Raw genomic sequence first — 26,387 nt, 5'->3', positions numbered from 1 at the left:
TTTTTTTTTTTTTTTTTTTTTTTTTTAGTATCAGTATGTCCCAGAGGTTCAGAGGTTGCATGGATATACTTCTACTAAGATCATGAGTTGCTTAGAGCTGAAATTCAAATGCAACCGGGCACCCGGCATTTTTATTCTCTCCATCTGGCAACCCTAGGCTGGTCTCAGTCCCACCCCGTCACCCTCCCTGGTGGCCTCTCCAATGCGTGGTCCCCTGAGACCTTAGTAAGCTGCCCAACAGCTGGATAATACACACTTGTAACACCTGTTGTGATAAGAACACAAACACCCAGGGTGATGCTCGTGGTGACAGTTTTAGGGACATCGGGGGCAGGGATGTTGTGGAATGTGTGGGTTCTCCTTCCCCAGATGTTGGCTCTTTTCATCTTGAAATAACTCTCTGTTTGGGTCACCCCGGGACACGGCTTGCCCACTGAGCTTCCATGACCTGGGACCTTGTGTGTATGCGGCAGGTGTCATGCTGTTTACGGGGGGGGGCCCGGAGGTAGATCAGACGGTCTGTCTCCTCAAGCAGACCCGGCTAGGTAAATGAGGATTCCTAGGAACAGAAAGCAGTGACATGCTTGAAAATGCCCCGCCCAGCACAGGCTGGGACAGGTGTTCGAGAGGGCCCTGGGGGACAGGGGAGTCACGTCTTTCTGGGGAAGTCAGGAGGGGCCTCCTGGAGGAAGTGACATGCAGCTCTCCCTGCCCTCAAATGCACTGCATCAGGCTGTTCAGGCATGAGCGGCTTAAACGACAGAGGTGTGCTTCCTCACAGTTGTGAAGGCTGCAAGTTCCAGATCCAGGTGTCAGGGAGTTCCCTGGTGGCTCCATGGGTTAAGGATCTGGCATTGTCCCTGCTGTGGTGTGGATTCCTGGCCTGGGGACTTCTGCTTGCCATGGGTGGGACCCCACACCCCCCACCAAAAAAAAAAAAGAGAGCAAAGATCAAGGTGTCAGCCGTGGTGGTTTCTTCCAAGGTCTCTTTCCTTGGCGTGGAGAGGGCCCTCTTCTCCCTGGGTCTCCCCCTGCTCTCCCCAGGGGGTGTGTCTGTGTCATATTTAAGGACACCAGTCACATTGGGCTTGGGCTCTGCCCTGTGACCTCGTTTCATTTCGACTGAATTATCTCTTTAAAGACCCTAGCTCGGGGAGTTCCAATTGTGGCTCAGTGGTAATGAACGCGACTAGTATCCATGAGGACGTGGGTTCCATCCCTGGCCTCGATCAGTGGGTTATGGATCCGGCGTTGCGGTGAGCTGTGGCGTAGGTTGCAGACTCAGCTCAGATCCCGCGTTGCTGTGGCTGTGGTGTAGACTGGCAGTTGCAGCTCTGGGAACTTCCCTATGCTGCAGGTGTGGTACTGAAAAAAAAAAAAAGACAGCAAAAAAAAAAAAAAAAAAAGGTAGGGGGATCCAAGAGCTTCCAGAGTGGAGAACATGTGACCATTGGGGGAGAGTGGTACCCCGAGAGAGGGCATGGACGCCGGAGTCCTTACCCCACACCTTGTCTCCTGCATCCCTTCCATCCGGCTGTCCCTGAGTTATTTCCTTTTATAATAAGCCCGTCTTCTAGTAAGTACACCGTTCCTCTGCGCTCTGTGGGCCACTCCAGCCAATTCATTGAACCCAAGGAACGGGTCATGAGAACTTCCGATGGATCTATAGCCTGTTCGTCAGAAGCTCAGAGACAACCAGCACCTGTGATTGGCGTCTGAAGAGAGGAGGGGGCGTCTCACGGGACGGAGCCCTCACCCTGTGCGGTCCGACACTGTCTCCAGGTCGATGGTATCAGGATCAAGCTGCAGCTCAGGCTGGGGAATGGCCGGTGCTGGGGAAACGACGCCCCCACTGGAATTATTGATCAGAATTGTACTACCAATGTCAGTTTCTTGCTGTTCTTTCTTTTTGCTTTTCTTTGTTTGGCCACGCTTGTCCCATGCTGAAGTTCCTGGGCCAGGGATGAAGCCTGCCCCACAGCACATAGCAGTGACAATGCAGGATCCTTAATCCACTGAACCCCCAGGGAACTATTCAGTTCAATTTTTTTTTTTTTTTTTTTTGGCTGCACCTCCAGTATGTAGAAGTTCCCCAGCCAGGGACTGAACCTGTATCACAGCAGTAGCCAGAGTTGCTGCAGTGACCATGATGGATCCTTAACTCACTGAACCACAAGGAAGCTCCCAGAGGTTGGTTTTTTTTTTCTGTCTTTTTCAGGGCCATGACTGCAGCATATGGAGGTTCCCAGGCTAGGGGTCAAATCTGAGCTGTTGCCGCTGGCCTACGCCAGAGCCACAGCAATGTAAGAACCAAGCCGAATCTACGACCTACACCACAGCTCACGGCAACACCGGATCCTTAACCCACTGAGCGAGACCCGGGATTGAACCCGCAACCTCATGGTTCCTAGTTGGATTCGTTAACCGCTGAGCCATGACGGGAACTCCTCTAGAGTTACTTTGAAATACAGATCGGACCAAGTCACCCTCTGGCTCAAAGGTTTCAATGCTATCTCATTTTATTTAGGAGAAAATCCAAACCTCTCACTATAACCTATAGAGCCTGACCTGATGTAGCTCAGTGACCCTCTGAACTCGCTTTGAACCCACTTAACTTCTGTTTTCCCACCAGCAATCCTCCACTCTGTTCTCACATGTGCCCAGTTTGTTTCCACCTCAGGAACGTGACACTTGCTGTTCCCTCTTTTCCAGGAATGCTATTCCCGGGGCGGCCCCATCTCACATCCCACTGTTCTCAGCTCAAAGGCCATCTCTTCTTGCCCTGTTTTTTTTTTTTTTTTTTTTTTTTTAAGAGCCACACCTGCGGCATATGGAGGTTCCCAGGCTATGGGTGGAATCGGAGCTGTAGCCGCTGGCCTACACCACAGCCACGGCAACGCCAGATCCGAGCCGCATCTGTGACCTACACCATAGCTCCTGGCAACACTGGATCCTTAGCCCACGGAGCAAGGCCAGGGATTGAACATGTGTCCCCGTGGACACAGTGGATGCTAGTCGGGCTCATTACTGCTAGGCCACAATGGGAACTTCCTCAGAGGCCATCTCTTCTGACGGGCCTCTCCTGTCCTTACAACCAACTCACCCCAACACTTGCCTGCCCGTCCACTTTTCCAAATTTGGGGCGATTTCTTTGGCCTCCTCTGACCTTCCGTCTTGCCTCCATGCGACCAGAGCACTTCCCCTCTACTTTGCAATTGCCTCCTCGTGCCAGCCGCTCTTTCCCCACCCTTGGCCAGGCCACAGGCTAGCGGCTACCTGGGTCCAGGACGATCGTATTCTGGCATCCTCACGGCTGTCTTCTCTGCCTGAGGATGTTCAGCTTATTCCTCGAGGAAAAGAACAAATAAACTCTACGATCCTTGGGTCTCTGTCTCCAATTCAACAGATGTTGAGCGCAGACTCTGTCTCTGAGGTCATAACAAGGGCAAAGATAGATATTGAGAGGAAGTGAGAAGGGGGTGGAGGGGTTGGGGAAGGGGGAGTGAGGTAGGTAGGGAGTTAGTTCAGGTTTCTGCCCTGGGAAGGTTGCTTGGGTGTGGGTCGTAGGATGGGACTCATTCTCATGAGGAGGGATGAATGCAGCGGACGGAGGGAGCACAAGTCTGGCTGTCGTTGAGGGCGGGAGGGTGCCGAGGAGCCTCTTTTGGGGGCAGGAAATATCCTAGACACCCTGAGTAGCATCTTTGCGCTGGTTGGGCGCACCTGCTCCAGTGCCCCCCCCCAACCCCCATAGCCCGTGTGCTGCAGTTCAGGACGCGGCCGCCAGAGGGCGCGCCCTCTCCCCAGCACCGACTGAGCCTTGGGGCGCCCCAGTCACCAGGATCTGTGCTGTCCAGAGTCCTGAAGAACCGCAGCTCTGCAGGGAATACTTCTCAAGTTCTGCGCACGTTTGCAAATATTACTCCTCCAAAAAGGCTGCGTTCCTTCTCATGGAAGCTACAAATGATGATTCTGCTCTTTTCACTGCGCCTCTGTACAACTGAGTCTGCTGGGGGGACAGCACAGCAAAGAGAACTCTAAGTCACCACAACCACTCCACTTCCCTCTCCACAAAGCCACCCATTCCTGAAACTGAAAACACCTCAGTATCTTCCCATTCCCACAGCATCCTTCTCAAAAGACTTCCACCCAGGCACACCGAATGTGATGTGCACATGAGAAAACGGTCCTGTGGTGTCTTAGGCTGTTCCAGCTGCTATAATAGACACACCAAAGATAAGAGCTGAAACCATAAAACTCTTAGAAAAAAATACAGGCAGTATCTTTTTTTGTTTTGTTTTTCAGCCATGCCTGTGGCATGTATACGTTCCTGGGCCAGGGGTTGACCTTATGCTGCAGCAGTGACCCAAGCTGCTGCGGTGACAGTGCTGGATTCCTACTCTGCTGCGAAACAAGAGAATTCCCAGGCAGTTTTTTTTTTTTTTTTTCATTTTAGAGCCACACTCTGGGCATAAGGAAGTTTCCAGACCAGGGGCTGAATCAGAGCTGCAGCTGCTGGCCTACATTACAGCCATAGCAACACCAGATCCAAGCCGTGTCTGCGACCATTAGGACAGCTGTTAGGTTAGCAACAACAACAACAACAATAAAAATCAAAAATGGAAACTAACAAGTGATGGCGAAGATGTGGGCAAATGAGAACCCTTGTGCATTGCCTGTGGGAAGAGAAGATGGTGCAGCCTCATGCAAAATGCTTTCAAGAGCCTCCCAAATTCAACAGAATTACCACAAGACCCTGCGCCCCTCTCCTAGGGATTGACCGCATGGGCTCAAACCGATATTTGCACCCCACGTGTTCATAGCAGCCAACTTCACTGCAGCGGCAGAACCAACCCTAGTGCCCATCAGCAGAAGAGTGGGGGAGCCAAGCCCGGGAGACACACACAAGCCAATACCCTCAGCCGTACAAAGGAACACATGCAGTTCTGACACGGGCTCCAGCCTGAAGGACCCGAGACAACAATCCGCTCCATGAAGGAAGCCAGACCCCACGGGACAAGGATTGTAGGATTCGGCTCCTAGGAGCTACCCACAGGGCAAACCCATGGGAGGAGAAAGTAGACGGCGTGCTTGCAGCTGGGGGTGGGGGTGCCAAGCAGTCTCTGTCTCACAGTGGAGACTTCCTGCTGGGATGCTGCACACGTTCTGGACACAGGCGGTGGTGACGGTGGCTTCACGTGGTGAATGCACTTAGCACCATGGAAGTGGCGCGTGGAAAGCGGGACGAGTCACGTTGTGTCTTATGGCTGTGGTTCTCCAATTCAGGGAACGAGAAGGGCTTCTGGTCCTTGAGGTGCTGTCCTTACGGGCACAAGACGGTTTGGATAAATTATAAATACAATGAGGGCACGTCAGCTGTTGACCCACGTTGGAGGGAAAGTCACAGGAGGAAAGGAGCCTGTGACATGTCGGGGTGCAGAGGCCGAGGGACTGGGGAGAAGCTGGGAGGACGTTGCTGCCCCCGTGGAAGACCACTGGCAGCCAGTGCAAACTTCTGGAAGCCTTAGCAGGATCCCAGTGGCTGGGGTTCTGCTCAGAATCAGCCAGCGGGGATCCAGCAGCAACAACAGAGCTGTGACCAGGCCCTGCTGGGCTCCCCAGGCGGGAGGGGCTGGTGCCGCGGGCCAGGGAGGTCGTGGAGCCGGGGAGCATCTCTTTGGGATCTACAGCGAAGGTCAAGGCCACTGAGATTTCCAGCGGGTGTGGTACGTGTGGGAAAAGAGGAGCCAAGATGAGGCGGATGTGTTTGTCCCGAGCCAGTGGCCAGATGGAGTTGTGTGTGTTACTGGGAGGACCTCAGAGAGGAGGGTTTTGAAGGGTGATCCCTGCCCTCGCTCAGTGGGTGAAGGATCCGGCAATGGCTAGAGCTGTGGTGTAGGTTGCAGACATGGCTCGGATCCTGCATCCCTGTGGCTGCCGTGTAGACCAGCAGCTACAGTTCCGAGTTAGCCTGGGAACCTGTATATGCCGTGGGGTTCAAAAAAAAAGAAAAGAAGGAGAGAAAGAGAAGTGTGGTTGCTGGGAGATGGGAGGAAAGCAGAGTGAGGATTTGTTGATTGGTGGGTATAGTGTTTCAAGTTTTTCAACTTGAAAAAAATTTTTTTTTACTGGATTCAAAAAAATTTATATTCATTAGAATAAATTCCAGTATACTGCCAGGACAGTCTCACCAGTGACCCAGCTCTAAAGGCTGACAGTGCTACGTGTTCAGGGAGGAAGTGCTACGCTGGGTGGGGAGCAGGTCGCAGGCTGGGACCAGCTGAGTCCAGGCCTTCTGGTCTGCAGGTCAGCGGCACCGAGATGCTGGCTGCTGGCGGAAGGAGCGAATGAGTGATTGGCAGCTGCCCTCACCTCCCCCAGGAGCCCCTCCTTTCCTGCGGCTCCAGACGCCCCCCCCCCCCGACCCCGGGACCCTACGTCTTGCAGGACCGACCACCCCAGGGTCCAGGTGAGGCTGCGACCCTCCCGGTCAAGGCAGGAGTTGAGCAGCGCCCTGGTGTCGACAGCGGTGCTGGGCTGGGGGAAGCTTGGGGACTCACGGGGCCCCCGCCTCGGTGTCCCCGGAGGTCCTGGTCCAGGCTCTGGGGCCGGAGGGCGGCGCCCGAGATGGGGGGCGGGAAGGGGTCTCCCCCTGGTCGGCTCCTCTCTGGGCAGGTCCCCGGGTCTCTGGGCCGAGGGGCGACCACGGGCTCTGGGCAGAGTGGGAACGAGCTCTCTCTGTGAGGTTCCTCTTCTGAGACAGTGAGTCTTGGGCTCCTCCCCAGCTTCCGCGGGTCTCCCCGCAGCCCCACCTCCCACTGGGCTTCCCGTTCCCTCTTCAGACCCAGGACGCCCAGACACCCCGGGTCTGAGAGATGCGGCCCCTGTTGCTGCTGCCGCTGCTGTGGGCAGGTGAGTGGGCGGCGGGGAGAGGGCCGCGCGGGGCGGGGCTGCGGCTGATCCTCGTCCCCCCGCAGGGTCCCTGGCTCGGCACCTGAGCTACCTGCTGGACGTGCAGGAGACCGTGACGGTGCAGGAGGGCCTGTGTGTCCGCGTGCCCTGCTCCTTCTTCCATTCTTGGATCTCCTGGTCTGCGCCTGTTCACGGCTACTGGTTCCGCCAAGGGCCACATCCCTCCTGGGACACCCTCGTGGCCACAAACAACCCAGCTCCTAAAGTGCGGGAGGAGACCCGGGGCCGATTCCACCTCCTCTGGGACCCGCGGAACAAGAGCTGCTCCCTGGACATCAGAGACGCACAGACGAGGGACACCGGGACATACTTCTTCAGGGTGGAGGGCAGTCCTAACGTGGGACATAGCTACTTAGAGAACAAGCTCTCTGTGCCGGTGACGGGTAAGGTCGGGTCAAGGAGAGGACCCACATGGGGCCCTGGGGTCCCCAGGGGAGGCCCAGGAGGGGACCCTCTGTCTTCTCATCCTGGGAGGGACCAGGGGATCCAGGGGACAGGACACAGGGGCTGGCCTGAGGCAGCATCTGCTCTTGGGGGCACCCTCGGGGTCCCCACCTCCAGGGCCAGGGTCCGTGTCTCTCTCCTCTCCAGCTGTGACCCAGACACCTGATATCGGGGTCCAGGGGACCCTGGAATCTGGCCGCCCCGGGATCATCACCTGTGCCCTGCCCACGGCCTCTGAGTGGTGCACACCCCCCACCTCTCCTGGATGGGGGCCGCCCTCCGCTCCCTGCGGTCCAGGCCCCCCACCTCCTCAGTGCTGACCTTCACCCCGGGGCCCAGGGACCACGGCACAGACCTCACATGTCGAGTGGCCTTCCCCGGAGCTGGAGCCGGCGTGAGCTTCCAGAGCACCATCAGGCTGAACGTGTCATGTGAGTGCTGGGCCACGATGGGGGGCCCTGAGGGTGGTGGGGCCGTCGGGGGGAGGGGTTGGGGGTAAGGGGGGAGGCCCGAGGTGGGACACTCAGGGACTGTCTGTGGAGGGCATGCTGGGGTCAAGAAGAAGAGGCTGGAGTTCCCACGGTGGCGCAATGGGATCTGTGGTGTCTCTGCAATACTAGGACACAGGTTCCATCCCCGGCCTGGCACGTGGGTGAAGGGATCCTGCACTGGCGCAGCTGTGCCAAAGGTCGAAGCTGCAGCTTGGATCTGATCTCTGGTCCGGGAACTCCACAGCCTCGGGGCAGCAAAAAAAGAAGAAAAAGAGACCACACAGACCGCATCATCTTGCCTGTGACCACTCCAGCGTCCTGTAGGAGGCCGATTCTTTCTTTCTGTTCCAGATGCTCCAGAGAATCTGACCGTCCACGTCTTCCGGGGAAAGAGCACAGGTGGGCGAGTCCCCGGGTGGAGCTGAGGTCAGACGCGGGGCTGGGGGACGCGGGGAAGGCTGGACAGGACCAAGCCCATCCCTCCTCAGCTCCTCCCTCCTCTCTCTGCCCCCCGCCACCCCCGGCAGGACTCTCTCTAGGGCCGCTGGGAATTCCTGGGCGGCCACGCACTGTCCCCCCTGCTTGCTCCCTCTCTTCTGACCTCTTCTCCCCACTCTTCTTGCCCGTCTCCGACTTCCCACGCTGGGCACCACACTTCTGGCTGGTTTCTGCTGGATTCCAGGGGCGAGCTCCTCCACGCTGGGGCTTCCCATCCTACCTGTGCCCTGGAGACGCTCACAGGTCTCTGCCCTGAGCGCCCTCCACTCCCCCTTGGAAAGACCCCCCCCCCACCTGAGTAACCCTGGTCTCCACCTGGAAGTCCCTTGAGACCCTGTGTCTCAGCCAACACCCCCCAGGACTCAAGGAGTTTTGCCATGGGGACCTCCTGAAAACACCTCGCAACACGGCCTTCTTCCAGTCCCAAGACGCGACTCGGGGGCCTCCATCCTCTCTCCCTCACCTGGACTTGGACAAGCCTCCCCTCTAGCCTCCCAGCCTCCAATCCTGTCCCGTCCAGCCGGCCACAATGGGGGCCCCAGCTCTCACCCAGCTGCCCCTTCCCTGCTCAGAACCCTCCATGACTCCCCGTGGCTCAGGTCACCTCCAAGTGGCCAGACCCGCATGTGTGAGCGCCTCTGCCCAGTGTCACTCATCTGCCCCCCGCCGCGCCCAGATGTTCTCTCCGGGGACTCTTCCTCAAATGTCCACCCCCTGTCCTGGGACCATCCTGTCCTTCCCCTCACCCTACCTCCTGGACGCCCACCCCTACCCGCCCTTGCCCGAGATGTTTGTCTCAGAGAGGACACTGTCCCCGTGTCTGGGGGACAGAGGGCGAGAAGGGTCTCTCAACCCCGTTCGTCTCGCTCTCTCCATCCCCCTAGTCCCGGAGATCCTGGGCAACGGCACCTCCCTGCATGTCCCGAGGGTCAGTCCCTGCGCCTGGTCTGTGATGCTCATGGCAGCTCCCCCACCAGGCTGAGCTGGACCCAGGGGAGCCTGACCCTGAGCCCCTCCCAGCCCCTGGATCCCGGGGTCCTGGAGCTGCCCCGCATGGTCTTGGGGGACGGAGGGGAGTTCACCTGCTGAGCTCAGCACCGGAGCGTCTCGTACCATGTCTCCTTGAACCTAGTCATGCAGGGTGAGTATAAGCAGGGATGCCCGGGGAGTTCCCGCGGTGGCTCAGCCGGTTAAGAACCTGACTAGTATCCATGAGGATGTGGGCTCAATCCCTGGCCCCATTCAGTGAGCTGTGGTGTAGGTTGCAGACAGAGTTCATCTGGTATGGCTGGGGCTGGGGCTGGGGCTGGGGCTGGCAGCTGCAGCTTCGAGTCAACCCCCAGCCTGGGAACTTCCATTTGCCACACCTGTGACCCTAAAAAATTTTTTAAAAATTGAATGAATAAATAAATAAAAGACTGACAGTAAGAAAAAAATAAGCAAGGATGCCGGCGTTCTGAGCTGGGGCCGGGAGCTGACTAAGGTGTGGACCCGAGGAAGCTCACCCTGCCCCCTTCCTCCCTCTCTCCCTCCTCAAGGCGTCTCCTCTTCCTGTCCCTTCATCCCTGGGGAGCAGCAGGGCACCTGGCCCTTGATCCTCACCCTGATCAGAGGGGCCCTGATGGGGGCAGGTTTCCTTCTCACCTATGGCCTCACCTGGATCTACTACACCAGGTGAGCGGACCTGCGCCTCTCATGGGAAGTCTGATGACGGGCCCCCACGTTCCAAGCTGCATCTGCAAACTACACCACAGCTCATGGCAACACTGGATCCCTAACCCACTGAGCAAGGCCAGGGATAGAACCTGCGTCCTCATGGTTCCTAGTCGGATTCATTTCTGCTGCACCACAACAGGAACTCCTGGGTTCCGAGACCAGCTCAGCAGGTTGGGGCTGAAGAACGGGTGCTGTGAAACGTAAGGAATAAAGTTAACATCAAACAAGACACAGAGACATTTATCTTAAGTAAAGGTGGGAACCGGGGTACTCAAGGTCTCAGGGACCCAGAGCGCCGCCTCAAGAAACCACACTGCTTTGGTTGTGCTCTTGAGGAGGACGTCAAGTGAGGAGGGCGTTGCAGGTGCAGGATATAGGGGGTTTTTTAAGTTATTTTTTTAAGTCACAGAGCCAGTTGCTGATTAAGCTTTTATTTTGACCTTGAGGCATTTAACAATCATCAGCATTTGAGGAAGCTTGGCGTCAGCTCTCTATGCATAGCATCTAGAGAATCACCCTTGTGCTTCTGCAAACAGCGTGCCTATCTGCAGCAACCTGGGCGGTGCCTAGGTTTGCACCTCGGTTCTCCTTGCTCATGCATCGCCTGCTAACGACCCCTCATAAACCCCTTGGGGCCATGAGGCTCATCTTCCTCTTATTCTTTAGAGGACATAGCATGCTGTACACATGGCGGGCCTGGACCAAGGCATTCTGTCCTCATTCAGCTGACCCCATGCATGGCTTATGCCTTTAGGTCTTTGTGCTTAAGCTTAAGTCATTTACTGGCACTGCGACTGTTTTCCAAGCAGGAAGATGGGGTGAAGGAAAGCAGGACAAGATGGAGTTTTCAGCATAGAAACCAGAAGCAAAGAGGCTAAGAAAAGATTGCGGAAACCTGTCTCGAGACACCTGGGGAGTTTCTTGTGGGTGTAGCGGTTTAAGGAACCAGTGCCGTCACGGAAGCTTCTCAGGTCACTACTGTGGCACAGGTTCGATCCCTGATCCAGGAACTTCCATTTGCCTGAGCACAGCCAAAAACAATTCCCTCGCTGCTGCCTCCCAGGAATGCACTTCTGGTTCCAGCCGAAGGCTGCTGATCCTCCGTGTGCAAACCCTGAGAACAACACCAATGACCTTTTGCTTTAAGATCACCCTGCCTTTTTTCCTCGGGTTTATTTCAAATCTGAGACGGCAGTGCGGGCTCTCTGGAGTATCATTTTCCTTTGGCCGGAAGACCCTGTCATCTGTTTTTCTGGTGTCGGGGTGCAGGTGATGAACTACTGCAGCCGGTGTTTGTCTGGAGACATGTTTGCTTATGAGAGCTTCGGAAAGATGGGTTTTGGGCACCAGCTGTTCTAGGTTAACATTTTCCCCCCTTTCTGTTGTTCACATTTTTCTGGTTTGCCTCATCTTAGGCAGATCCTGCTGTTACTTTCCTCTTTATTTCTTCCCTGTCTTTCATAGTTTTCTCTGCCTGGTTTAATACTGTCTCTTTTTCAGGGGGTTTAGATAATTTGATTAATACGTGCCTTGGTGTGTAAGTATGTGTGTGTGCTGATATGTGAGAGAGACAGAGACAAAATTACCCTCCTTGCAGTGTGCTAAGTATCTTGCGTCTACAAACTTAAAAGTTGTGATCAAATTTGTCGACATTGAAGCTGCTGTTTATTTAAATACATACATATTTTTCCTATTCCTCTCTTTCTCCTCTGGGTCTCCAATTTTTTTTTTTTTTTTTTTTTTTTTTTTTTTGCCTTTTCTAGAACCACTCCCGCAGCATATGGAGGTTCCCAGGCTAGGGGTCTAATCGGAGCTGTAGCTGCCAGTCTACGCCAGAGCCACAGCAACGTGGGATCCGAGCCCCGTCTGCGACCTACACCACAGCTCGCCGCAAGGCCAAATCCTTAACCCACTGAGGGAGGCCAGGGATCAAACCCACAACCTCATGGTTCCTAGTCGGATTTTTTAACCACTCAGCCACGAGGGGAACTCCACGGGTCTCCAATTTTACGCATGTTATATTGCTGCATATTATCTTGCAGGGCCCTGAGCATCTCTTCACCGTTTCCAGCCTTTTTCTCTAGATTCTGCAGTTTCAATAGGAGCTGCTGCTACACCTTCAAACACACTGATTACTCTCCCACAGTACTGAATCTGCTCTTGGTCTCATTCAGTGCAACTCTCATTTCAGATAAATGATTTTTTTCTCTAGAAGTTAATTTCCAAACGGCATTGTGCGTCTCTGATGTCCAGGGAGCAGCTCTTGTTCCGCGGGTCCCAGAGGAGGTGGAATCGGCCCCGGGTCTCCTCCCGCACTTTAAGAGCTGGGTTGTTTGTGGCCACGGGATCATCACGGAACAGGTGTGGCCTCTTCGCGGAACCAGTAGCCGTGAACAGGCGCAGACCAGGAGATCCAAGAATGGAAGAAGGAGCAGGGCACGCGGACACACAGGCCCTCCTGCACCGTCACGGTCTCCTGCACGTCCAGCAGGTAGCTCAGGTGCCGAGCCAGGGACCCTGCGGGGGGACGAGGATCAGCCGCAGCCCCGCCCCGCGCGGCCCTCTCCCCGCCGCCCACTCACCTGCCCACAGCAGCGGCAGCAGCAACAGGGGCCGCATCTCTCAGACCCGGGGTGTCTGGGCGTCCTGGGTCTGAAGAGGGAACGGGAAGCCCAGTGGGAGGTGGGGCTGCGGGGAGACCCGCGGAAGCTGGGGAGGAGCCCAAGACTCACTGTCTCAGAAGAGGAACCTCACAGAGAGAGCTCGTTCCCACTCTGCCCAGAGCCCGTGGTCGCCCCTCGGCCCAGAGACCCGGGGACCTGCCCAGAGAGGAGCCGACCAGGGGGAGACCCCCTTCCCGCCCCCCATCTCGGGCGCCGCCCTCCGGCCCCAGAGCCTGGACCAGGACCTCCGGGGACACCGAGGCGGGGGCCCCCGTGAGTCCCCAAGCTTCCCCCAGCCCAGCACCGCTGTCGACACCAGGGCGCTGCTCAACTCCTGCCTTGACCGGGAGGGTCGCAGCCTCACCTGGACCCTGGGGTGGTCGGTCCTGCAAGACGTAGGGTCCCGGGGTCGGGGGGGGGGGGCGTCTGGAGCCGCAGGAAAGGAGGGGCTCCTGGGGGAGGTGAGGGCAGCTGCCAATCACTCATTCGCTCCTTCCGCCAGCAGCCAGCATCTCGGTGCCGCTGACCTGCAGACCAGAAGGCCTGGACTCAGCTGGTCCCAGCCTGCGACCTGCTCCCCACCCAGCGTAGCACTTCCTCCCTGAACACGTAGCACTGTCAGCCTTTAGAGCTGGGTCACTGGTGAGACTGTCCTGGCAGTATACTGGAATTTATTCTAATGAATATAAATTTTTTTGAATCCAGTAAAAAAAAATTTTTTTCAAGTTGAAAAACTTGAAACACTATACCCACCAATCAACAAATCCTCACTCTGCTTTCCTCCCATCTCCCAGCAACCACACTTCTCTTTCTCTCCTTCTTTTCTTTTTTTTTGAACCCCACGGCATATACAGGTTCCCAGGCTAACTCGGAACTGTAGCTGCTGGTCTACACGGCAGCCACAGGGATGCAGGATCCGAGCCATGTCTGCAACCTACACCACAGCTCTAGCCATTGCCGGATCCTTCACCCACTGAGCGAGGGCAGGGATCACCCTTCAAAACCCTCCTCTCTGAGGTCCTCCCAGTAACACACACAACTCCATCTGGCCACTGGCTCGGGACAAACACATCCGCCTCATCTTGGCTCCTCTTTTCCCACACGTACCACACCCGCTGGAAATCTCAGTGGCCTTGACCTTCGCTGTAGATCCCAAAGAGATGCTCCCCGGCTCCACGACCTCCCTGGCCCGCGGCACCAGCCCCTCCCGCCTGGGGAGCCCAGCAGGGCCTGGTCACAGCTCTGTTGTTGCTGCTGGATCCCCGCTGGCTGATTCTGAGCAGAACCCCAGCCACTGGGATCCTGCTAAGGCTTCCAGAAGTTTGCACTGGCTGCCAGTGGTCTTCCACGGGGGCAGCAACGTCCTCCCAGCTTCTCCCCAGTCCCTCGGCCTCTGCACCCCGACATGTCACAGGCTCCTTTCCTCCTGTGACTTTCCCTCCAACGTGGGTCAACAGCTGACGTGCCCTCATTGTATTTATAATTTATCCAAACCGTCTTGTGCCCGTAAGGACAGCACCTCAAGGACCAGAAGCCCTTCTCGTTCCCTGAATTGGAGAACCACAGCCATAAGACACAACGTGACTCGTCCCGCTTTCCACGCGCCACTTCCATGGTGCTAAGTGCATTCACCACGTGAAGCCACCGTCACCACCGCCTGTGTCCAGAACGTGTGCAGCATCCCAGCAGGAAGTCTCCACTGTGAGACAGAGACTGCTTGGCACCCCCACCCCCCAGCTGCAAGCACGCCGTCTACTTTCTCCTCCCATGGGTTTGCCCTGTGGGTAGCTCCTAGGAGCCGAATCCTACAATCCTTGTCCCGTGGGGTCTGGCTTCCTTCATGGAGCGGATTGTTGTCTCGGGTCCTTCAGGCTGGAGCCCGTGTCAGAACTGCATGTGTTCCTTTGTACGGCTGAGGGTATTGGCTTGTGTGTGTCTCCCGGGCTTGGCTCCCCCACTCTTCTGCTGATGGGCACTAGGGTTGGTTCTGCCGCTGCAGTGAAGTTGGCTGCTATGAACACGTGGGGTGCAAATATCGGTTTGAGCCCATGCGGTCAATCCCTAGGAGAGGGGCGCAGGGTCTTGTGGTAATTCTGTTGAATTTGGGAGGCTCTTGAAAGCATTTTGCATGAGGCTGCACCATCTTCTCTTCCCACAGGCAATGCACAAGGGTTCTCATTTGCCCACATCTTCGCCATCACTTGTTAGTTTCCATTTTTGATTTTTTTTTCTAATGAGCCAACACCCATGAATTTGCCATTATGAACTCATTCCCTTTTGTTTCCCTTTACTTTTTTTTTTTTTTTTTTTTGGTCTTTTTGCCATTTCTTGGGCCACTCTCGCGGCATATGGAGGTTCCCAGGCTAGGGGTCTAATTGGAGCTGTAGCCACCAGCCTACACCAGAGCCACAGCAACTCGGGATCTGAGCCCCGTCTGCGACCTACACCACAGCTCAGGGCAACGCCAGATCTTTAACCCACTGAGCAAGGCCAGGGATCGAACCCGCAACCTCATGGTGCCTAGTCGGATTCGTTAACCACTACGCCACCACGGGAACTCCCCATTTTTGATTTTTTAAAAACATATAACAGCTGTCCTAATGGGTCCGAAGTGGTACTTTATCAGTTTTTTTTTTCTTTTTTTAATGACTGCACCCAGGGCATATGGAAGCTCCCGTACCAGGGACTGAATCTGCCCTGCAGTGGCAACAGCATATCCTTTTATCTACTGCTCCAGCCAGGGATCGAACTGGAGCCTCCACAGCTGCTGCAGCTGGATCCTTAACTTGCTGCACCATAGCAAGAACTCATTAGTTTTTTGTTTTTTTTTTTTTTTTTTTTTCTTCCTAGGGCCACATCCACAGCATATGGAGGTTCCCAGGCTAGGGGCTGAACTGAAGCTACAGCGGCCAGCCTACTGCACAGCCACAGCAATGCAGGATCCGAACAGCGTCTGCGACCTATACTACAGCTCACAGCAACACTGGATCCTTAACCCACCGAGCGAGGCCAGGGATGGAAACCACAAGCTCATGGTTCCTAGTCGGATTCGTTTCCACTGTGCCACGATGGGAACTCCCTCATTAAAGTTTTAATTTGCATTTCTTCAACGTGTAATGATACTGAGTATCTTTAGTGCTCACTGGCCATTTGTGTTATGTTTGTGGAGTGTATAGTCAAATCTTTTAGCTGGTAAACATTCTCCATTGTGTTTACCCATGTACTCTTGATGCTCATGATACTACTGGCATAGGATGTCTTCAGTATTATTTGCTTAATTAGTCTGTGAATAGATGACTGAATAGCACCCTTCAACTCAAAACCATACAATGAAGAACTCATCCACGAATTTGGCAAAGTCGCAGGATACAAAATCAATACAGAGAAATCGACGGCATTTCTATACACTAACAATGAAAGAGCACAAAGAGAAATTAGGGAAGCAATCCCGTTTACCATCGCATCCAAAAGAATAAAATACCTAGGAGTAAACCTACCTAAAGAGACAAAAGACCTGTACTCTGAAAACTACAGGCCACTGATGAAAGAAATCAAAGATGACACAAATAGATGGAAAGACATACCATGCTCGTGGATTGGAAGAGTTAATATTATCAAATGACTATATTCCCTAAGGCAATCTACAGATTCAATGCAATCCCTATCAAATTACCAAGGACATTTTTCACAGAACTAGAACAAAATATTTTAAAGTTTGGAAGCACAAAAGACCCAGAATAGCCAAAGACGTCCTGAAAAAGAAAAATGGAGCTGGAAGAATCAGGCTCCTGGACTTCAGACTATACTACAAAGAAACAGTCATCAAAACCACATGGTACTGGCACAAAGACAGAAATATAGATCCGTGGAACAGGATAGAAAGCCCAGAATTCAACCCACGCATCTACAGCCAACTAATCTATGACAAAGGAGGCAAGAATATACAATGGAGAAAGGACAGCTTGTTCAGTAAGTGGTGCTGGGAAAACTGGACAGCCACATGGAAAAGAATGAAATTAGAACACTCCCTAATGCCATACACAAACATAAACTCCAAAGGGATTAAAGACCTAGATATAAGACCAGACACTATAAAACGCTTAGAGGAAAACATAGGCCCAACACTCTCTGACATAAACGACAGCAACATCTTCTCAGATCCACCTATCAGAGTATTGACAAAACAAAAATACACAAATGGGACCTACTCAAACTGAAAAGTTTCTGCACAGCAAAGGAAACCCTAAACAACACAAAAAGACAACCCACAGAATGGGAGAAAATCTTTGCAAGTGAATTGACGGACAAGGGATTAATCTCCAAAATTTATAAACACCTTCTGCAGCTCCATACCAAAAAAACAAACAAGCCTATCAAAAAATGGGCAGAAGATCTAAACAGACAATTCTCCAGAGAAGACATACATATGGCTGAGAAACACATGAAAAGATGTTCAACGTCACTCATTATTAGAGAGATGCAAATAATACCAGGATGAGGTACCACCTTACACCAGCCAGAATGGCCAGCATCCAAAAGTCTACAAACCATAAGTGCTGGAGAGGGTGTGGAGAAAAAGGAACCCTCCTACACTGTTGGTGGGATTGTAAATGCGTGCAACCACTGTGGAAAACAGTATGGAGAGTCCTCAGAAAACTAAAACTAGAACTACCCTTTGATCCAGCAATCCCACTCCTGGGCATCTACCCAGAGAAAACCATGACTCGCAAAGACACATGTACTCCAGTGCTCATTGCAGCACTATTTACAATAGCCAAGACATGGAAACAACCTAAATGTCCATTGACAGAGGAGTGGATCCAGAAGATGTGGTACATATACACAATGGAATATTACTCAGCCATTAAAAAGAATGAAATACCAGCATTTTTTGCAACATGGATGGACCTAGAAACGATCATGCTAAGTGAAGTCAGCCAGACAATGAGACACCTACATCCAATGCTTTCACTGACATGTGGAATCTGAAAAAAGGACAGACTGAACCTCTTTGCTGAACAGATGCTGACTCACAGACATTGAAAACCTTATGGTCTCCAGAGGAGACTGTTTGGGGGGTCGGGGAGATGTGCTTGGGCTGTGGGATGGAAATCCTGTGAAATCAGATTGTTATGATCATTATACAACTACAGATGTGATAAATTCATCTGAGTTAAAAAAAAAAAACCCACAAAAACCATACAATGAAATACACAGAGGCATTTAAGACTCAGCCTAAAAGATGATCAGGACTGGTAGTGGCAGGAATGTGGAGAGAAGGGCGTTTCAGGAGAAGGAACAGCATAGACGAAGCCTCAGAGTCACAGAGGCCAGACCAGGCTGGGTGTGAAGATGCTGGTAGATGCCAGGAGAGGGTCCAGCAGGGACAGAGCCGCCAAGCTTCAAATCCAGCCTGCGTTGTGTGCGCTGTGCTCTCTGGCCGTGGAGAGGACACGGAGCTGTTCCCACTGGGCAGGATGTGGAGGATGGGGTACCTGCAAACAGTCCGGAGGCACTTCCAAGAGAGATGGAATTGGTAGGTAGGTGGGCTGCTCAGAGACCCAGGGAAGAGACAGGCTGCTGGAACAACCTGGGTCAGGATCCGGAGGAGAGAGGGATCAAGATGAGCTGGGCTTAGGAGGAAGGCTGGACCACACTCAGTGATTTCTAGGATCAGGGAGAAGGGAGGGAGGTGAAAGTGGAGAAACTTGCCCCTGATGCCCCTTCTGGCCTTAGAGCTGGGGGCTGCCCTGAGGCATGTGTGACTCGGCACCCAATGGAGAAGTGGGTTTGGGGAAGAAGATGCAGCTCAACTTTGGCCATGATGAGTGGAGCAATCGCGGGGGCCCCTTGGGGGAGGTGTCCAGTGGCCTACTGGGTGCTGAGATCTCCCTTATCACTCACCCGATGGGTTAACCTGCGACCGCGGTGGCATCTGACACGCCCCCTCCTGGCCGGGCTGCCTTCCTCCTGCGGGACCTCACTCTGGCAAAGAGACCAGGCTCTTTCAGGCCAGTGAGAGGGGGTGCAGCGAGCAGCAGACGCGCCCACCCCGTTCCTTGTTGGGGGGCTGAGGGGGTGACAGGTGGGACAGCAGGTGTGGCCGCGCAGACCCTCCAGAGAGCGGCAGGTCCCTCCCCTCCTGGACACTGGGCTAGCCCTCCCATCACCACCACCCGGGTCACCCGCTTCCCGTCAGCCCTCTGCCTGCCCTGCTCCCCCCCCCGCCCCCTGGGGCGCGGGTTCTGGGATTCAGCGCCTGCGCCCCGCCCTCCCCTCTCCCAGGAAGGGGCTCACAGGAGGGCGAGGAGGCCGAGAAAGAGCAGCAGGATCTTGACGGCCGCTTCCCACGTGGCCACCTGAAGCAGCTCTGCCCCGGGCTGACTTCCCTGCAGGAAGGTGGGACGAGGTGGATTCACCTCCTGCACCCGTGCTGTGTCCCTCCGCCCCGGGATCTGTCCAGACCTTCCTGACTCACCGGGTACTGGACCACAACCTGACTGTCCAGCAGTTGGACGCTGAGTCCTCAGGGACCAGTGAGCTGAAGGGCATTGGTAGGCAGGGCATGGGTGGGTGGGTTGGGGCTCAGTGTGTAGCCCCTGGACACTCACCCTGCAGAGTGAGGCTCAGAGAGATGTGCTGAGAGCCCAGGGGGTTCTGAGCCCGGCAGCTGAATTGCCCTTCATCTCCCGTGAGTACTTGCGGCAGCTCCAGCACCCCTGGGCTGGTGGGCAGTGAGGGGCTCAGGGTCAGGCTCCCCCGGGTCCAGCTTAGCCTGGCGGGCGGGTTGCTGTGGATGACACAGATCAGGCGCAGGGGCTGGTCCCCGAGGACTGAAAGAGAGGAGCCGTTCTCCAGGGCTCTGGATGCTGGATAAAAAGAGACAGGGGGTCAGAGAGACAGAGATTGAAGGATAAAGGGTAGAAGTTCCTGTCCTGGCGCAGTGGAAACGAATCCCACTAAGAACCATCAGTTTGTGGGTTCGATCCCTGGCCTTGCTCAGTGGGTTAAGGATCCAGCTTTGTCGCGAGCTGTGGTGTAGTTTGCAGACACGGCTCAGATGTGGCATTGCTGTAGCTGTGGTGTAGGCCAGCAGCTGTAGCTCTGATTAGAGCTGTAGCCTAGCCTGGGAACCTTCATATGCCACAGGTGCAGCCCTAAAAATAAAAAGCAGAAAAAAAAAAGAAAAAAAAAAAGAAAAAGAAAGAAAAAGAAAGATGACGGGTGAAGCTGGAGGACGGCTGAGAGGGAGAGGCTCTCAGACACTGACTGAGAGAGCGAGAGGCCCTGGGAGAGAGAGTGGGGTTAGCCCAACACGCTGCTCAGGCCCCATCTTGCTCTGTGCTCAATAATGTAGATTCCACTTGTCATAGGTGGGCTTTGCCTGGCTGGATCTAGGCCCCTGGAAGCACACAGGTCAAGTGGTCTTTGGCTCCATAGGACAATTGTGCATGTTGTCAGCCCTGCCCCAAATTCCACGTCCCCTTCGCTCAGAACCCAGATTGACCCTGAAAACTCTTGTCCCTTATTCATGTGAAGTGACACTAGTTTACTGATTTAGTGAGGTGTCGGGTGTGGGGAGGCTCACTCTTGGAAATTCAGTCTGGTGGGGAATGGGGACCCAGGAACAGAAGCCCACAACACCACATGACATATGTCATGATGGCCGGGACCCTGGGTTGCAGGAGCCCTGGGTATGGCAATGGAAATGCTCCTGGCAGGTCCAGGAGGGCTTCCTGGAAGAGGCGGCATCTGAAATCAAGCCTGAAGGGCAAGCAGGGATGGCACAATGATGATGAGGGGGTGGAAGGGCATTGCAGGAAGGAGGAACAGAGAGTGCAGAGATGACCTAGGCTTCCCTGCGTACAGGGAAAACTCTGAATAAACCTACAGAGCTGGAGGAAGGGGGGTGGGGGTGGGGCTTCAGAGATGAGGCCGCAGAAGGACAAGAAGCGGTTTTTTTTTTTTTTTTTTTCTTTTTAGGGCTGCACCTGCAGCATATGAAAGTTCCCAGGCTAGGGGTCGAATTGGACCTGCAGCTGCTGGTCTACACCACAGCCACAGCGACACCAGATGCGAGCCCCATCTGTGACCTAACACCAGATCCTTAACCCACAGAGCAAAGCCAGGGATCCAACCCGCATCCTCAGGGATACTAGTCTGGTTCTTAACCTGCTAAGCCACAACGGGAACTCCCACAGTATTTACTTTTTAAAACTCAGAGTGTGAGAAGCAGAAGCCATCAGAGAAGAGATTAAAAACGTGTCTACAGAAAGAAAGAGATCCCGAGCATGGTAAAAATCACTGACCACCACCCACAAAAGTTGCACCTTACTGAGCAAAGCTGTTGCAAATTGTATTACAGAGAAATGGCTGATTTCTCTTACTTGAAAAAAGTTTCCAAGAATAAAAAGTCAAATCCTGGGGTAGGGAGTGGGATGGACTGGGAGTTTGGGGGTAGCAGAGGAAAACTGTTGCATTTGGACTGGATAAGCAATGAGATGCTGCTGCATAGCACGGGGAACTATGTTTAGTCACCTTTGATGGAACATGATGGAGGATAATGTGAGAAAAAGAATGTGTATGTACACATGGCTGGGTCACTTTGCTGTACAGCAGAAATTGACAGAACTTTGTAAATCAACTATAAACAAATTAAAATCTTAAAGAAAATCGAAAGTCAAATCCCTCAGGCCAAGGGGAGGGGAGGGATGGATTGGGAGGTTGGGGTTAGCAGATGCAAACTATTCCACAGAGGATGGTTGAACACCACGGTCCTACTGTGGAGCCCAGGGATCTTTATTCGACATCCTGTGATAAACCACAATGGAAAAGAACATGAAAAAGCACGTATAGATACGTATGATGGTATTACTTTGCTATATATACAGCATGAATCAACACAACATGGCAAATCCACTCTACTCAAGAAGATATATTTTTTTTAAAGTCAAGTCACTCTGGAGAAGCCTGAACAAATACAGCAGACAATTTACAGAATAAAAAAACCCAAAAAACAAATGGAGTTCCTGTTGTGGCTCAGCAGAAACAAATCTGACTAGGATCCACGAGGATGCAGGTTCCATCCCTGGCCTTGCTCAGTGGGTCAAGGATCCGGCATTGCCGTGAGCTGTGGTGTGGGTCCCAGACGCGGCTTAGATCCTGTGTGGCTATGGCTGTGGTGTAGGCCGGCAGCTGTAGCTCCGATTGGACCCCTAGCCTGGGAACTTCCATGTGCTGTGGGGGCGGCCCTAAAAAGACAAAACCAAACCAAACCAAACCAAAAAAATCACAAATCCCTCTTTAGCATAAAAAAATCACACGCAACATCATTCACAGCAAGAGAAATGCTACGCAAGCCCGCACGACGAGTCCATTCTTCACCTGATCTTGTCGAAGCATTAAAGGTGTTGCCCCCGCCATGGTTTGGAGAGGCGAGGGGAACATCACCTCCAGCTTGCACCCCTCTCTGGTGGGGTTGAAATGTGTCCACCCCGATAGAGAACGGTTTGGCCAGATGTCTCAAAAAATAGAGGGTGAGGAGAAAAGGGAACCCTGTTGGTGTGAATGTAAATTGGTGCGGCTCCTACAGAAAAGGAAGTTCTGCAAAAGATTAAAAATAGAAGCCACCATGTGAACAGCAATTCCACTTCTGGTTGTATCTGATGCAAACTAAAATACTAACTCGAAAAGATATGTGCATCCCTAGGGTCGTTGCAGTGTTACGACAACAGCTGAGCCATGGGGCTCACCCAGTGTCCATCAATGCGTGAATGAATAAAGAAAATGCGGGGTCGTTACACAATGACATACTATTTAACCGCAAGAATGAACGAAATCTGGCTACTGACGACAACGTGGATGGACTGTGAGGGCATCAGGCTCCGTCACGGAAGTCAGAGAGGAGTTTCCACTGTGGCGCAACAGGATTGGCAGCATCTCCGGAGCTTTGGGATGCAGTTTGATCCTTGGCCCCGCAGAGTGGGATACGGATCTGGCGTTGCCACAGCTGTGGTGTAAGGTGCACCTGCGCTTGGATCTGATCCCTGGCCCTGGAACTCCGTACGCCATGGGATGAACAGAAAAGAAAGAAAAAAAGAGAGAGAGAGAGAGAGAAAGACAGATACCTGTCTGCAAGATTGGACTTACAGGTGCAAACTCGGATCCCCAGTTGCTGTGGCTGTGGTGTAGGCGGGTACGCTGGTGGCTACAGCTCTGATTCGACCCCTAGCCTGGAACTTCCATATACTGCAGGTATAGCTCTCAAAAATAAATAAATAAAAAGCCCCAAAAATAAAATAAATAAGTCACAGGAATGTAATGCACAGCATGGTGACGACAGTTTAATACCCCGTATTATAGATTTGAAAGTTGCTAAGAGGGTCAGTCTTGAAAGTTCTCATCATAAGAAAAAATTTTGTTGTTGTTGTTGTTTTCCCCATTTTTTAAAGTTTTATTGAAGTCTAGTTGGCTAACGATGAAAAACTTTTGGAGCTATGTGTGTCACTGGTATTAACTAGACTTATTGCAGTGGTCATTTCACAATGTGTATCAATATTGAATAGTGGTGTACACCTGAAACTAACATAATGTTCTCTCTTAATTATATCTCAGTTTTTTCTCCTGTCTTTTGTCTTTCTAGGGCTGCACCCATGGCATATGGAGGTTCCCAAGCTAGGGGATGAATGTGAATTGGAGCTATAGCTGCCGGCCTACACCACAGCCACAGCAACTCAGGATCCGAGCTGCATCTGCTACTACACCACAGCTCATGGCAATGGCAGATCCTTGACACACTGAGCGAGGCCAGGGATCGAACCTGCATCCTCATGGATACTAGTTGGGTTCATTAATGCTGAGCCATGACAGGATGCCAACCTCAATTTTTTAAAAAACTTATTTACTTTTTTTGGTCACACTTGCTGCATGTGGAAGTTCCTGAGCCAGAGATCGAACCTGAACCCATGCCACTGCAGTAACCAGAGCCAGTGCACTGACAATGCCAGAGCCTTAACCCCCTGAGCCACCAGGGAGCGCCGATTATACCTCAATTTTTAAAAAATAGAAAGAGCACATGACCATTAACTTTTAGAAATTTGTCCCAAAGGTTTACGTGCGCGCACACACGAAGTCACAAGATTATTCATTCAGCATTTTGGTGAGTAGGATAAAATGAATGCCAAGATTTTCCACTGATAGGAGATGCACACAAAATCGGAATCCGTCCATGCAATGGCCTGTTCCACGGTCCTGAGGAAGAAGCGGGACGTCTGTCCAGGACACCTGACCCCCTTGAGGTGAGGGTACCAAGGCTCAGAGCAGCGTGTGGACCCTGGTCACTTCCCGGGAGGGGACTGGGCGTCTGAGGACACACCCTGCTGAGCCCTTGAGGGTGGGGCCATGTGAATCCATTATCTGCCAACATTTGTGTCAGTTACAAGCCACTGGAAGAAAATCAAAAGCTGAGCTGACAGAGCCAGGAGGACAAGGGCCATCAGGGGGTTGAGAGGTGAATGTCGCCCTGTGCTTGGGGAGTTGAGGAGGCAGAGGACAAGTCAGAGGGGACTGAGGGGTGGGAGGGGACAGCTGGGCACAGCGGCCAAGAGAGCTGGGGAGGCAGAGGGAGCCCTGGGTTCACCCACAAGGGGGTGTCTGGTCACCGAGGTGGGTCCAGGTGGAGGCTGAGCCATGAGCTGGAAGAGACCCTGCTCCCTGCAGCCGGGGAGGGGCCTCCTTCCCACCTGTGCCATTTCCTTGAAAGACAGTCACGGTCAAGTTCTTTGGAGGGTCTGGGACAGAAAGACATGGAGGCTCCACCTCAGCAGTGAGGCCTCAGTGGACACGGGTGCTGTGTCCCAGGAGCTGCATAGATGGAGAAAGGGCGGGGGCCTCCCAGCTTGGCTTCCTGGACCCAGCACCCACCGTCTGAGGACCTGACGCCCCCTTCGCCACAGCCCTCAGGACGCCAGCAGGGACCCAAGTGTCCTGGCCCAGCTCTCACCGGACACATTGAGGTGGCTGGCCCTCGTCGTGGTCACTTTGGCTCCGGGCAAGGTCACCTGACAGGTGAGGCTGGTGCCGTGGTCCTGGGGCCGTGGGGTCAGGGTGACCACGGAGGAGAGGGGGGTCCTTGGGCCCAGGGTGGGGAGGGCAGCTGAGGCCCAGGAGAAGACGGGGGGCGTGCCCCGCTCACAGGCCCAGGGCACAGAGCAGGTCAGGTGCCTGGGGTGGCCGGACTCCAGGGTCTTGGGCATGAGGATGGGGGTGCCTGGGTCAGGGCTGGTGAGGAGAGGGGGAGACAGGGTTCATGAGGGGGGATCCAGGCAGGGCCCGAGAAGCCTCAGGCTTGGGACTGAAATCCCCTCAGGAGGGGCTCCCAGCCCAGCCCCATCCTGGGACCCCCGTGTCCCTCCCTGTGGCCTCTCCTGGACCCCGCTCCTTACCTGTCACGTGCACGGAGACCAGGTTAGACCTGTAATTCCATTTTGTATTTCCTCTTTCCACCCGAAAAAAGTAAGAGCCACTGTCACTCCTCCTGGCGTCTCTGATGCCTGGGAGCAGTTCCTGTTCTGCGGGTCCCCAAGGAGGTGGAATCGGCCCCGGATCTCCTCCTGCACTTCACGATCTGGGTTGTTTGTGGCCACGGGATCGTCCCGGGACAGATCTGCCCCGTCGCGGAACCAGTAGCCGAGAGAGAGCCGAGAGAGAGAGAGAGAGAGAGAGAGAGAGAGAGAGAGAGAGAGAGAGAGAGAGAGAGAGAGAGAGAGAGAAGAGAGAGAGAGAGAGAGAGAGAGAGAGAGAGAGAGCGCGAGCGAGCGAGCGGAGGTAAAGAGTGTCCACATGTCCCAGGGGAGGGAGAAGGAGCAGGGCACGCAGACACACAGGCCCTCCTGCACCATCACCAGCCCCTGCACCGGCAGCGCGTGGTCCTTCTCAGGCGCCCCCCGGCCCTCGGCCCCCTCCCTCCCACAGAGCAGCGCCAGCAGCAGCAGCAGCAGCAGCATGACTGGCACAGGGGGTGCCAGGCACCCCCAGGGAATGTCTTTTTCTCAAGGTTGGTTTTTCAGGAACTGGAAATTGCAAAGATGTTGTAAGATGGCAGCGGGAGGATGAGGGTGAGGTCAGAACAGCGACTCTCAGAGGAGGCAGAGGAACCTCACGACCAGAGACTGCTGGGAAGGGGGAGGCGGGGGCTTGGCCATCAACTGCCCGCCACCCCACCTCACCCAAATGCTCAGACTGGGCTGGGCCTGAGCCCCACCTTCTGCCTGTCAATGTCCCTTCCCCTCCAGGGTCACTTTGTGCAAAGTGACAAAGGGTCCCTTCCGGCGAGACCCCTTGAATCTCAGGGTGTCGATTTTATTTATTTATTTATTTATTTGTTAAATTTATTTATTTGTCTTTTTAGGGCCGCACCTGCAGCATATGCAGGTTCCCAGTTTAGGGGTCCGATTGGAGCTGTAGCTGCCAGTCTACACCACAGCCACAGCAACACCAGATCTGAGCCGTGTCTGTGGCCTACACCACAGCTCATGGCAACGCCAGATCCTTAACCCACTGAGGGAGGCCAGGGATCAAACCCGTGTCCTCATGGATGCTGGTC

At 53.9% G+C, this 26,387-nt stretch overlaps 3 protein-coding genes and 1 long non-coding RNA gene across 9 annotated transcripts; 1 reads left to right on the top strand and 3 right to left on the bottom strand.

Moving 5' to 3' along the window:
- On the bottom strand, positions 14–4,504 carry LOC106509560. Its single transcript, XR_002344795.1, has 3 exons — positions 3,839–4,504; positions 3,277–3,428; positions 14–559 (listed from the first exon to the last, which is right to left on the bottom strand). It is a non-coding gene; the product is annotated as an uncharacterized LOC106509560 (long non-coding RNA).
- Positions 5,106–11,814, top strand: LOC100515899. 6 transcript variants are annotated; one of them, XR_002344791.1, is made up of 6 exons: positions 5,106–6,469; positions 6,978–7,355; positions 7,564–7,847; positions 8,259–8,306; positions 9,290–9,546; positions 9,944–10,536. XR_002344791.1 is itself a non-coding variant. In XM_021094944.1 (4 exons), the coding sequence occupies exons 1-3, from the start codon at positions 7,777–7,779 to the stop codon at positions 9,492–9,494; spliced, it is 1,071 nt and encodes a 356-aa protein (XP_020950603.1). In that variant the 5' UTR covers positions 7,750–7,776; the 3' UTR covers positions 9,495–9,546; positions 10,080–10,536. The 6 variants fall into 6 exon arrangements, 2 of the variants coding, with proteins under 2 accessions (XP_020950603.1, XP_020950602.1); XR_002344792.1 differs by lacking the exon at positions 5,106–6,469 and adding an exon at positions 6,648–6,912 and having other exon boundaries at positions 10,080–11,814; XR_002344793.1 differs by lacking the exon at positions 5,106–6,469 and adding an exon at positions 6,648–6,912 and having other exon boundaries at positions 8,037–8,306; positions 10,080–10,536.
- Positions 12,027–13,023, bottom strand: LOC102162204 (myeloid cell surface antigen CD33-like). The gene is given in 3 exon segments (XM_021094945.1): positions 12,027–12,485; positions 12,487–12,638; positions 12,704–13,023. Coding segments are annotated over 3 exon segments (345 nt in total). The 5' UTR covers positions 12,741–13,023; the 3' UTR covers positions 12,027–12,329.
- Positions 17,939–26,153, bottom strand: LOC100515209 (sialic acid-binding Ig-like lectin 13). The gene is given in 8 exon segments (XM_021094941.1): positions 17,939–18,374; positions 18,689–18,769; positions 19,082–19,173; positions 19,396–19,653; positions 24,786–25,008; positions 25,011–25,063; positions 25,228–25,338; positions 25,341–26,153. Coding segments are annotated over 8 exon segments (1,626 nt in total). The 5' UTR covers positions 25,789–26,153; the 3' UTR covers positions 17,939–18,014.

Source organism: Sus scrofa, chromosome 6 (assembly GCF_000003025.6).
Source record: "Sus scrofa isolate TJ Tabasco breed Duroc chromosome 6, Sscrofa11.1, whole genome shotgun sequence".
Taxonomy (NCBI): Eukaryota; Metazoa; Chordata; class Mammalia; order Artiodactyla; family Suidae; genus Sus; species Sus scrofa.
This window is presented reverse-complemented; position numbering and strand designations above follow the sequence as displayed.